This window comes from Heterocephalus glaber, unplaced genomic scaffold, assembly GCF_053883595.1.
Source record: "Heterocephalus glaber isolate CG9 unplaced genomic scaffold, H.glaber_assembly_v1.0 deba00001532, whole genome shotgun sequence".
Lineage (NCBI taxonomy): Eukaryota > Metazoa > Chordata > Mammalia > Rodentia > Bathyergidae > Heterocephalus > Heterocephalus glaber.
This window is the reverse complement of record NW_028258330.1, coordinates 26,950,936-26,963,683: the sequence shown is the minus strand read 5'-3', so window position 1 is coordinate 26,963,683 and position 12,748 is coordinate 26,950,936. Positions and strand designations below refer to the sequence as shown.

General features: G+C 38.1%; 1 protein-coding gene across 1 annotated transcript in view; it reads right to left on the bottom strand.

Moving 5' to 3' along the window:
- Cnbd2 (cyclic nucleotide binding domain containing 2) overlaps positions 1-12,748 on the bottom strand; it is an 84,418-nt gene that overhangs the window by 37,149 nt on the left and 34,521 nt on the right. The window contains 1 exon segment of the mRNA XM_087189132.1: positions 9,134-9,248. Coding sequence (XP_087045258.1) covers positions 9,134-9,248 — 115 coding nt within the window.

The following is a 12,748-nucleotide window of genomic DNA, read 5'->3' as shown; positions in this document are numbered from 1 at the left end:
GCTCAAGGTCCCAAGTTCGATCCCCGGTACCAACAAAAAAACCCCCCCAAAAATCCAAAAACAAAAACACCAAAAAACTTAATTACTCTAAAGAAAAGCAGGATATTAAGGATAAGTCAATACATATCAGTTATAACCATCAATGTAAATGGTCTCAATTCACCAATTAAAAGAAACAGACTGGCAGAATGGATCAAGAAGCAAAATCCAGGGCTGGGGATTTAGCTCAGTGGCACTACGCCTGCCTCAAAAGCACAAAGTCCTGCATTTGCTCCCCCATACAGGAAAGAAAAAAAAAAAGATTCAATATCCAACAATATGCTGCAACCAAGAAACACATTTAATTGAAAAAGAAATGCAATACTCCATGGGACAGGAAACCAGAAAAAAGCAGAAGTAACTATTCTATTTGCACACAAAGTATATTTCAAGCTAAGACTGATTAAGAGAGACAAAGAAGGTCATTACAACCTTGTAAAGGGTGTAAAGGGGACAATCCAAGAGGAAGAGATAACAATCATAAATATGCACCAAATAGCAGGGCACCCAACTATATAAAACAAATATTAACAGACGTGAAAAATCAAATAAGCATTAATACAATTGTAATGGGGTACCTCAATACCCCACTGTCACAGACAGATCAACTAGACAAAAAAACAACAAAGAAATAACAGAATTGAACCAAACTTTTTAACAAATGATTTAGAAGATGTCTACAGAGTGTTCCATCCCACAACATCAGAATACACATTCTCAGCTGCACATGGGACATTCTCCAAACTAGACCACATACTCGTTCATAAAACATGCTTACGTAGAGCTGGGAATTTAGCTCAGTGGTTCTGGTGTCTGGCTCCCAAGCACAAGGTCCCAAGTTTGATCCCCCGTACCAAACAACAACAACAACAACAAAAAACACATGCTTAAGTAAATGCAAAGGAAGTGAAATTAACCCATGCATATTATCAGACCATACTGAAATGAAATTGGAAATCAATGGCAAAAGAAACCACAAGAACTTCACAAACACATGGAAATTAAATAACACCTCCTGAACAACCAGATGACATTAAAGACATTAAAGGATGACATTAAAGGAGAAATTAGACAGTTTCTACAATTAACAATAATGCCAATAAAACATACCAGAACTTATGGGACGCAATGAAAGTAGTCCTACGAGGGAAACGTATAGCAGTGAATTCCCATATCAGAAAAACAGTGAGCTCTAATAAACAACCTAATGTTGAACCTCAGGCTTCTATAAAAAGAAGAGCAAGTCAAGCCCATACAAGGGAGGAAATTATAAAGAGTGAAGCAGAAAATAATGCAATGGAGACTACGAAAATAATACAAAGAATCAAAGAGTTGGTTCTTTGAAAGATTAAATAAAATTGACAAATCCTTAGCCAACCTTATCAAAAAAGGAACAAAAAACCTCAAATCCACGTAATTAGAAATTAAAAAGGGTGAAATCACAACAGATACTTCAGAAATCCAGAAGATCATCAATACCTACTTCGAGAACCTATATTCTAATAAGATGGAAAACACAGAAGAAATGGATAGATTCCTAGATACATATGAATTACCAAAGGTGAATCAAGGATATAAAAATCTAAATAAACCAATATCAGTCAATGAAATTGAAGATGTAATTAAAAACCCAATGACAATGAAAAGCCCAGGCCTGAAGGATTCACTGCTGAATTCTACAAGAAATTTAGAGAAGAACTAATGGTACTACTTCTCAAACTCTTTAATGAAATTGAAAGGGAAGCAATATTCCCAAATTCACTCCTGGAAGCAAGCATTACCCTGATACCAAAACCAGAAAAGGATCAAACCAAAGAAAGAGAACTGCAGGCCAATCTCCCTAATGAAAAGAGACACAAAAATCAGTAAGTTACTGACAAACAGAATATAGCAAATCTGATAAGTTTTGGGGTTTTTTTTTGGTACTGGGGATCAAACTCGGGTCCTTCTGCTTTCGAGGCAGGCAGTGGAACCACTGAGCTAAATCCCCAGCCAGAATATAGCAAATCATCAAGATTATACATCATGACCAAGTAGGATCCAACCCAGGAATGTAGGGATGGTTCAACACACCCAAGTCAATAAATGTAATACACCATATTAACAGAGCCAAGGATAAAATCCCTATAATCACCTCAATAGATGCAGAAAAAGCATTTGACAAAGTCCAACACCCATTCATAGTAAAAATCCTACAGAAAACTGGAATAGGTGTTTTGCATCTCAATCTGAAAAATCTATGTCAAACCAATACCAACATCATGCTAAATGGACAAAAACTAAAAGCTTTCACTCTAAAATCAAGAACAAAATAAAGATGTCCATCATCACCACTCCTATTCAATACAGTTCTGGAAACATTAGCCAGAGCCATTAGACAAGAGAAAGAAATAAAAAGAATAAGGATAGGAAAGGAAGAAGTTAAATTATCATTATTTAAGGATGACATGATACTCTACATAAAAGATCCCAAAAACTCCAACAAAAGATTTCTAGATTTAGTAATCAAAGTCAGTAGCATAGCTGGATACAAAGTCAACACTCAAAAATCAATAGCAACCCAGGCATGGTGGCACATGCCTGTAATTCCAGCATTCTGGGAGGCTGAGGCAGGAGGATCACAAGTTTAAGGCCTGCCTGGGTGACATAGTAAGTTCAAGGCCAACCTGAACTACTTACCAAGACCTTCTAAAAACAAAAAAAAACACATAAAAATAAATAAATAAATAAATAGCATTCCTGTACACAAATAACAAATTCACTGAGAGAAATTAGGAAAACAACACCTTTTATAATAGCATCCAAAAAAGTGAAATACCTAGGAATCAATCTAACAAAGGAAGTAAAAAGACCATTATATGGAAAACTACAGTACTCTGAAAAAGGAGATTGAAGAGGATATCAGAAAATGGAAAGGTATTCCTTGTTCTTGGGTAGAAAAAACCAATATAGTGAAAATGACCATACTTCCAAAATTGTTATACAGATTTAATGCAATCCCGATCAAAATTCCAATAGCATATCTCATAGAATTAGAGAAAATAATCCTAAAATTCATTTGGAACCAGAAGAGACCTAGAATAGCAAAAGCAATTCTGGGCAACAAAGGCAAAGCAGGGGGCATCACAATCCCAGAATTGAAATTATACTACAAAACTTCAGTGATAAAACAGCATGGTACGACAAAAGAACAGACCTGAGGATCAATGGCACAGACTAGAATATGCACTATCCAATGCCACTTTATCTTTGACAAAGGAGCCAAACACCTTCACTAGAAGAAAGATACCCTCTTTAATAAATGGTGCTGGAAAAAGTGGCTTTCCATATGCCAAAGATTAAAACTAGACCCATATCTTTCACCATGCACTAAATTCAAATAAAAATGGATCAAAGATCTAAATATTAAAACAGAAACACTAAATCTGCTGGCATATAGAATAAGTAGAACTCTTGAAGACACTGGTGTAGGCAAAGACTTTATGAACAAAATCCACATAGGAAATATCACAAATAATCAACAACTGGGATCTCAGCTCATTAAAAAGTTTTTATGGGGGGCCGGGGATTTAGCTCAGTGGTGCCGCCGCTTGTCTGGCAAGCATAAGGACCTGAGATTGATCCCCAGTAGCAAAAAAAAAAAAAAAAAATTGCGGCCTGGGGATTTAGCTTAGCGGTGCCACTGCCTGCCTCACAAGTGCAAGGTCCCAAGTTCGATCCCTGGAACCAAAAAAAAAAGCTTTTGCACACAAAAGAAACTATCAACAGAGTGAAAAGACAACTCACAGCGTGGAAAAAAAAATCTTCACCAGATGTCCCTCAGACAAAGGACTATTTAGAATATATAAAGAACTCAAAAAAAAGGGGACCCCCCGCCGAGATTTAAAGACCCAATCCAAAAATGGGCATCTGAAATGAACAGACACTTCTGAGATGAAGAAGTAGAAACAGGAAACAAATATATGAAAAAATGTTTAACATCACTGGTCATCTGAGAGATGCAAATGAAAACAATGCTGAGATTCCATCTCAATCCAGACAGAATGGCTATTACCGAGAAATCAGCCAAATGCTGGTGGGGCTGTGGAAAAAAGGAGCCCTTCTCCACTGTTGGTGGGAGTGTAGACTGGTGCACCTGTTGTGGAAATCAGTGTGGAGATTCCTCAAAAAACTAAAGCTAGAGGCTCCATTCTACCCAGCTATTCCCCTTCTTGGTATCTTCCCAAAAGAATTAAAGCATTATACCACAGAAATATATGCACACCCATGTTTATAGCAGCACAGTTTGTGATAGCTAAATCTTTGAAACAGCCCAAATGCCCATTTACTGATGAATGGATAAAGAAGATGTGGGGTTTTTTACACAATGGAGTACTACTGTACCATAAAGAAGCATAAGCTTGAGACATTTCTAGCTAAATGAATTCACCTTGAGACCATACTCTTAAGTGAAATAAATTGGACACACAGGTTTAAATACCACATTGTTTCTCTGCTGTGAGTAACTGAAAATGGAAAGAAGGACCAAAATGTATAATATTGGGCAATGGGAGGAAAATGTTTAAATGAGGAGAACCAGGGAACAGGGAGAGGGAAAAGGAAAGATGAGACAAGAAAAAAAGAATAGAGGGAAAAAATATAAATCTCCTTGTAAATAAGGAGAGGAAGAAAGCTTGAAGGGAGGAGAAATGACAGAAAAAGAAGAAGCAAAATACATCATGTACAGGTACAAATTCCCTATGATAAATGTTATCATTATGTATCTCTAAAATGTACCAATAACTGTTTTGCTTAAAAAAAAGACATGTGACAACCAAATTTAAAAAATGAAACTTAGGGCCAGGGATTTAGCTCTGGCGCCTTCCTCACAAGAACAAGGTCCCGAGTTCAATCCCCAGTACCAAAATAAATAAATAAATAAAAATAAAACATAAAACCTTGTTACCTTTTTTACTTATTTTGTCCAATTCTTTGTTCAAAACAAGGAGAACCTAGAAACCACCTCTGGAAGGAGACCCCAGAGCCCAGAATCCAGTAATAGTATAAAGCACATTTTAAATATAAAGACACAAATGGAGTAAACATAAAAGGATGAAAAAGGTTTTTCAAACCAATACTAGTCAAAATGAAGCTAAATTAAATCAAAAGGAGTGATTAAATTAATTTCAGAAGCCGGGCATGATGGTACATGCCTATAATCCCGCACTGGAGAGGCTGAGGCAGAAGGATCAACACAAGTTCAAGGTCAGCCTGAAATACATAGTGAGTTCAAGGGCAGTCTGAACTACATAACAAGACCCTGTCTCAAAAAAACAAAACAAAAAATCAGAAGTGGGTCTTTAGAGCAAAGAATATTACCAGGGACAATCTCAAAAACTGGTGTACTGGTAAATACCTATAATCCCAGCACTCTGGGTGGCTGAGCCAGGAGGACTGCAAGACTGAGACCAGACCGAGCAACTTAAAGTGACCTAGCAGGATCTTGTCTCTAAAAATTAAAAGAGCACAGTTTGTGATAGCTAAAACTTGGAAACAGCCCAAATGCCCATCAACTGGAGACTGGATAAAAAAAATGTGGGTTTTTAAAAAATAAAATGGAGTACTATTCAGCCATAAAAAATGAGAAATTAGAGACATTTATAGCTAAATGGATGCACATTGAAGTGACACTCTTAAGTGAAATAAATAGGACACACATGTATAAATACCAAATAGTTTCTCTGGTGTGAGAAACTGCAAGTGTAAATAAGGACTAAAAAGTATAATAGGTAATGTGAAATAGGAAGAAAAGGGGCAAAGGGCAAGGAAGTGGGAGGGGTAGGGGAAAGGAAAGAAGGGAATGGAATTAATATGAGAAAATGGAAAAATAGGAACAAAATCTTTGTAAATAAGGAGGAATGGAGGGGTTGAAGGGAGGGCTGGGCAAGGATGAAAAATAAGAACCAAGAGAGATTATGTAAAGGTGCAAATTTCCAATGATGAATGTCATTATACTGTATACCTAAAATGTACCAATGATTAGAATGAATAATCGATAATGCAAAATAGGAAGAAAAGGTCCAAAGGTATAGGGATAGTGGGAGGGGCAGGGGAAAGGAAAGAAGGGAAAGGAAAAATGATGAGAAATGGAAAAATTGGAAATAAAATCTTTGTAAATAGGGAAGGGTGGAGGTGGTGAAGGGAGGGCTAGAAATGGGGAAGAAATAAGAACCAAGATGCATCATGTCGCTGGGGATTTAGCTCAGTGGTTTTGCTGCCTGCTGCGCAAGCGCAAGGACCCGAGTTCGATCTCCAGTACCAAAAAAAAAAAAAAAAAAAGATGCATCATGTAAAGGTACAAGTTCTCAATGAAAAATGTAAATGTGTTGTATACCTAAAATGTACCAATGAAAGAATTTAAGAGAAAAAAAAAGAGAGAGAGCTGGAGATATAGCTTACTGGTACAGTGCTCCCCCCCCCCCGCCCCCGCTTCAATCCTTAGTACCCACCCACCCACACAAAACAAAACCCTGATAGAAAACCAAGTAAAGGCTGGGAGTGGTAGTCCAGGCCTGTAATCCCAGCACTCAGCAGGTTGAGTTAGGAGGATTGTTGTGAGTTCGAGGCCACAGTGAGTTTAATGCCAGCCTGAACTACATAATGAGACTCTCTCAAAGAGAGAGAGAGAGAGAGAGAGAGAGAGAGAGAGAGAGAGAGAGATGCAAGGAAAAATATACAAGGCATGATAGAAACAGGGCTTTTTAAAAAATTGTTACAGTAAAAGACACATTGCCATTAACCTTCCTTCAAATTACTCCTCATTTCTTCAAACATATTTATCCATCATCGTCATCACCTTCTGAAGCAGTTCTGGAAGTACTCTTTCATAAGTGTCTTTAGTTGTACTATCATGGCTGCTTTGATGTCCTGAGTCAATTCAAAATGTTGACCTTTCATGGTCATTTTGACTTCAGGGAAGAGCCAGAAATTGCATGGTGCCAGATCCAGTGAATAAGGTGAATGAGGATGTGCCACAATGTTTTCAAAACCCTGTCCTTCCATTTAATGGCACATGGCAGCAGTATTCACTGTATTTTTCTTTATCACACTTTGGGGTTTTTTTTGGTACCAGGGATGGAACTTGGGTCCTTGCACTTGAGAGGCAGGCAGCAGAACCACTGAGCTAAATCTCTGGCCCTATCACACTTTATATAGAGACATTCATTAAAGAGGACTTCAAGAAAGTGGCAAGAACAATGGGATACAGTGTTTGAAATGAGACGGAGTATTTTGAAGTGAATTAATGATAATGTCTTTTACTGTAACAATTTTTTTTTTGGTACCGGGGATCAAACTCAGGACCTTGCACTTTCGAGGCAGGTGATGGAACCACTGAGCTAAATCCCCAGCCCTTGTAATAATTTTTTAAAATTCTAAATATTCACCAAATTTTTGATCACATCTTGTATTTATAATTGTAGTTGGAGATTTTAACAACACATTCTATTAACAACTTTTTGTTTTTTGAGACAGGGTCTCACTTTGTAGTGCAGGCTAGTTCTGAACTCACTATGTAGCCCAGGCTGGCCTGGAACTCATGGCAATCTTCTTGCCCCAGTCTCCTGACTGCTGGGATTACAGGCATGCACCATCACATCATGCTCTATTAACAACAGATAGAACAAGTAGACAGAAAATCAGGAAGGATATAAATGGCTTGACTAACACTATCAACCAACTGCACCTGATTAACATTCATAGCATGCTGTACCCAATCACAGCATATTCTTTTCCAATGCAAATAGAGCATTTAGCAAGACAGATTATATTCTGGGTCGCAAAACAAGTTTCAATATACTTAAGAGGATTCAAACTAAAGTATGTTATCACAGAAATCAATGACATAAAGATAGCTGGATAATCCCCAAATGTCTGGATACCAAGTAATATCCTTTTATATATTCAATGAATCAAAGACATAAAAAGGGAAATTTAAAAGTATTAACTGAATGACAATGAAAACACAACATATTAAAGTTTGTGGGGGCTGGGGATTTAGCTCAGTGGTTTCGCCGCCTGCTGCACAAGCACAAGGACCCGAGTTCAATCCCCGGTACAAAAAAAAAAAAAAGAAAAAAAAAGAATATAAAGTTTGTGGGTGAGCCAGGTGTGGTGGCTCACCTGTAATCCCAGCACTTGGGAGGCTGAGGCAGGAGGATCATTTTGACTGAGGCCCACTTGATCTACACAGTGAGTTCAAGGACAGCCTGCCTGGACCACCTAGCAAGACCTTGTCTCAAAAAAACCAAAAAATTAAAAAATAAAGTTTGTATAATGTGGCTTTTTCTCTAGTGGATTCACAGCAGAAAAAAAAAGAGCTACTTAAGAAGAAACCTGTATTCAAACAAGTAATGGAGCTCCTGAGTTTGTACTCTTAACCACAAAGAAGAAACAGGCCCAGAAACCCTAAGTATTCATGAAATCTATCTAGTTACTAAGTGGGAGCTCTGTCTAGCTCCAAGCAACCCATAACCATACATAACAGCTAACATGTTTATTTACTGATTCTGTGATTCAATTCAGAATATCTGCCAGACATCAGGAGTTTCTAGGCCCTAATGCCTAGCTCATTATAGAGCTTAAATTTACCAAGACAGACAGATAATTAATAACCATTTCATATCCAATGATGTAATTTCAGAAGAGTTAAGTAGCACAGAAGAGAAATACAGGGTAAATGGGATATATATAGTAATGAGTGATAGAAGATGCTGATCCAGCATGAGAAGTCAGGGATCATTCTCTGAGGAAAGGATGTTCATTCTAAGATCTAAAAAGCAGGAGAGAGTTGGGCATAAATGGGTGAGTGAATTGGGATGTGTGAGGAAAGGAATAAGTGGCCATATGGTAGAACCTGCAGCATGGAAGGTGGGAATCTCAAGAGGAAACTGGAAAGGAGTCAGGGCCTGTGGACAAGGTTTCTGTAGCTGGTGGAAGGATCAAACCAGACATCTTGTCTGGCCCTTGAAGCTCTAGAGCTAGGAAATGGAACCAGGACAGAACCCAGGCGCCCACGGCAATGCTTAGGGCCACCTCATGCAGCCATCTGGCTTACCGTTGAGGTGAGCCCTCAGGGGCTTGTCATCTATCAACTCCAGATGCTACCAGATCCACTTGTAATAGTAAGGGGAAGTCCCAAGGTCTATCAGCCAGAGGACTTCACAGCTGCCCTGGACACATCAAGAGTACAAATAAAGGGTTAAACCTCGATGCACCAGGCAGGCTAGGATTCGCAAGTAAGCTCTCTATATTGCAGCTCACTCCTTTTTGTTTCATTTGCTAATGCAAGTTGTTTTGTATTCCTTTCTTCTCTTTAATTAAACTGCTATCTACTCATCATAAAAAAATGCAAATAGCTAAAGAAGCATAAAAACTAAATACAGCTGGGCATGGTGTGGTACATGCCTATAATCCCAGCACTCAGGAGGCTGAGGCAGAAGGATCACCACAAGTTCAAGGCCACCCTGGGCTACATAGTGAGTTCAAGGCCAGGCTGGAATACATAGTGAGACCCGGTCTCAAAAAACAAACAAACAAACAACAACAACAAAAAAGAAAAGCAAACAAACAAAAAACCCTAAATACAGTGGTGCCTGGGTTCACAAACTTATTTTGTTTTACAATTTTGGGGAAGATGTCATGTTTGTGTTTGTGTGAGGAAGATGGCCACAGTTGTGTTTGTCACCAATAGAGTTTATGAATGGAAGCAAAATTTTGTTGAATGCTTTTGAGAACTGAACTGTTTGTGAATGGAGGTATACAATACAATGCTGTCCCTGGGGAAAAAAGTCACCATAAAGACACTGCATCAGCTGGTAAAATTGTCATCATTGGGTCAGCTGGTAAAATTGATTATGATTGTGAATTATACATTCTATCAGTATTATAATTCCTTGATTTTGTTTGTTTGGTTTTTGGTACTGGGAATTGAACACCAGACCTTGCACTTGCAAGGCAGGCGCCAGAACCACTGAGCTAAATCCCCAACCCTTAATTCCTTAATTTTAATAATTATTCTGCAGTTGATTTCTTTGTTTTGTTTTGTTTTTTGGTACTGGGGATCGAACTCGGGTCCTTGCACTTGTGCAGCAGGTGGGGAAACCACTGAGCTAAATACCCGGCCTGATTTCTGATCTTATAATCACTAATGCCCAGGCACAGTGGCACGTGCGTATAATACCAGCACTCAGGAGGCTGAGACAGGAGGATCTTGAGTTTGAGGCCAGCCTGGGCTACATAGTGAGTTCAAGACCAGGCAGGACTACATAGTGAAGCCTTGTTTAAAAAAAAAAGTATATAGGGCTGGGGATTTAGCTCAGTGGTGCCACAGCCTGCCTTGCAAGCACAAGGTCCCAAGTTGGATCTCCAGTACCAAAATAAAAAAAAGTATACAGAAATAAATGAGTCATAGGGAACAGAGGGGGCTTGAGAAGTGGAATGGAATAAAATAAAATAAAATTTGTTAGAAAAAAAGAAATAAATGAGTATAATGATTTTCCAATGATTCAGGCAGGGAAAATATAAAAGCAAATGTGGCAAAATGTTAACTGGTGAATTTCAGTAAGGTAATTTAGGCGTTTCTGTACTGTTCTTGCAACTTTTTCTAAAAATTTAAAATTGTTCTAAAATTAAACAAAACAGAAGAACACAAAGTTAAAACTACATTATCTGAATAGTCAGAAATAACTAATAGAAACATACTACAAAATATTACTTCAGGGGCCAAGAATTTATCTCAGTGGCATTGCTCCTGACTCGCAAGCACTTACTTCAAACTTTTCTCTATGAACATATAAGACATTTACATACAAGTTTTCATAAGTGGATTTGAGTATGTAAAACAGGCTCTTGTGCCCATTTTAGAAATTCAATAATAAATCAAGAACATCTTTTCATTGTTCTACATTATCATTTTAATGACTATATATTATTCTATATATGCTATACCTTATAAAATTAAAAGCAACAAATATTCAGTTGAGCAAGTCAAACACAGTGAGTAGAGCTGGGGATCTAGCTCAGTGGTTCCGCCGCCTGCCTCGCAAGTGCTAGGACTTGAGTTCGATCCCTGGTATCAAAACAAAAAAACAAACAAACAAAACCACAGTGAGTATTTGTGGTGATATGAGAGTGATTATCTTTGTAGGGGAATTTTGTCTGAGAAGGGCCAAAAGGAGTCTTCTGGGCTGCCAGAAATGTTCTTAATCTTTTTTTTTTTTTTTTTTTGTAGCATAATATAGTTTATCCTAACACAATGTCCACATTTGATTATCTCCCCGGGAATAATTCCTAAAATATCCATATTTTAAATTTTGATACCCATTGCTAAACTGTCTTCCAGACAGAGCCTGTTACATCTTTCCCAACACTGCATTTTCATACTTTTAAACTTTGACAATCTGACACGTAAGAAAGGTATGCCATTTCTCCTTTTTATTTCCTACCTTTATAAAATCTTACCCATTTTTTTGCTGGGCATGGTGGCACACACCTGTAAGCCCAGCACTCAGAAGGCTGAAGCAGGAGGATCACCACGAGTTCAAGGCCAGTCAGGGCTACATAGTGAGTTCAAGACCTGCCTGAACTGCAGAGTGAGATCCCATCTCATAACAAAACAAAATAAAACACTCCCCCTTTTTATTTTTTTATTTTATTTTATTTTATTTTGGTACTGGGGATCAAACTCGGGTCCTTGCGCTTGTGCAGCAGGCAGTGAAACCATTGAGCTAAATCCCCGGCCCACTCCCCCTTTTTAAATAGGAACTCTAGAGGTGTTGAAGTGAGGGCAGGGGAATGGGGAAAAATAAGAACCAAGATACATCATGTAAAGGTACAAGTTCCCAATGATGAATGTAACTGTATTGTATACCTAAAATGTACCAATAAACTTAATAAAAAAATATAGGAACTCTAACAGATACAGTGTAAAGGGCTAAGGTTCAAGACAGATTACAGTTGTCAAGGAAGGAAAAGAAAGGAGCAAATATTTAATAAGCCCTTATTATATGCGGGTATTGTGCTTGGAGCTTTATTCAATGTTCATTCAACAAACATTCAACACCCAGGAACTGCAGGTGTTAGAGAACAAAATGCCAAGATTCTTCTTGGAACGTCTCTTGTGGGTCTTTAATTATATCTATATCTGTGGGGAGAACTGTTTTACCATGTATCCTCAAATGATCAACAACTCAGAATGAATTGTTTACGGACATTATGTTTTCAATGCCAGCAGGAAATCATGTTTTCCAACTTTCCCAGATCCAAAGAACATCTAGCCACCAGCTGTTGATTTTGTCCTCTAGTGGCAGCACAAGCAAAATTGGAACTGCCTGGTCTTGCAGAGGAAAATTCAAGGGAAAATAAAAGTGAGAAAAAAGAGCAATCCCTTTAGAGTGGGCAGGGGTTTTTCAATTCCAGGCAGAGGGGGCCACAGTAGAATATAGCTTGTTGTTTCCTGTCCAGAATTCTCAAAGCTAGAAATCAGACTTTGCTTATAAAACCTTAATTAAAGATTGTACAATTAAATCAGATTTTAGTGAAACACTATAACAGACAAACTAAACTCATCTGCTGGCCCAAAGCCCTTCTACCTGTTGACACTTTGTGACCTCCATCATTTTTCTTAGAATGAGGTTAAAGTACTCCAGTATTAGAATTACATGCAGGGGCG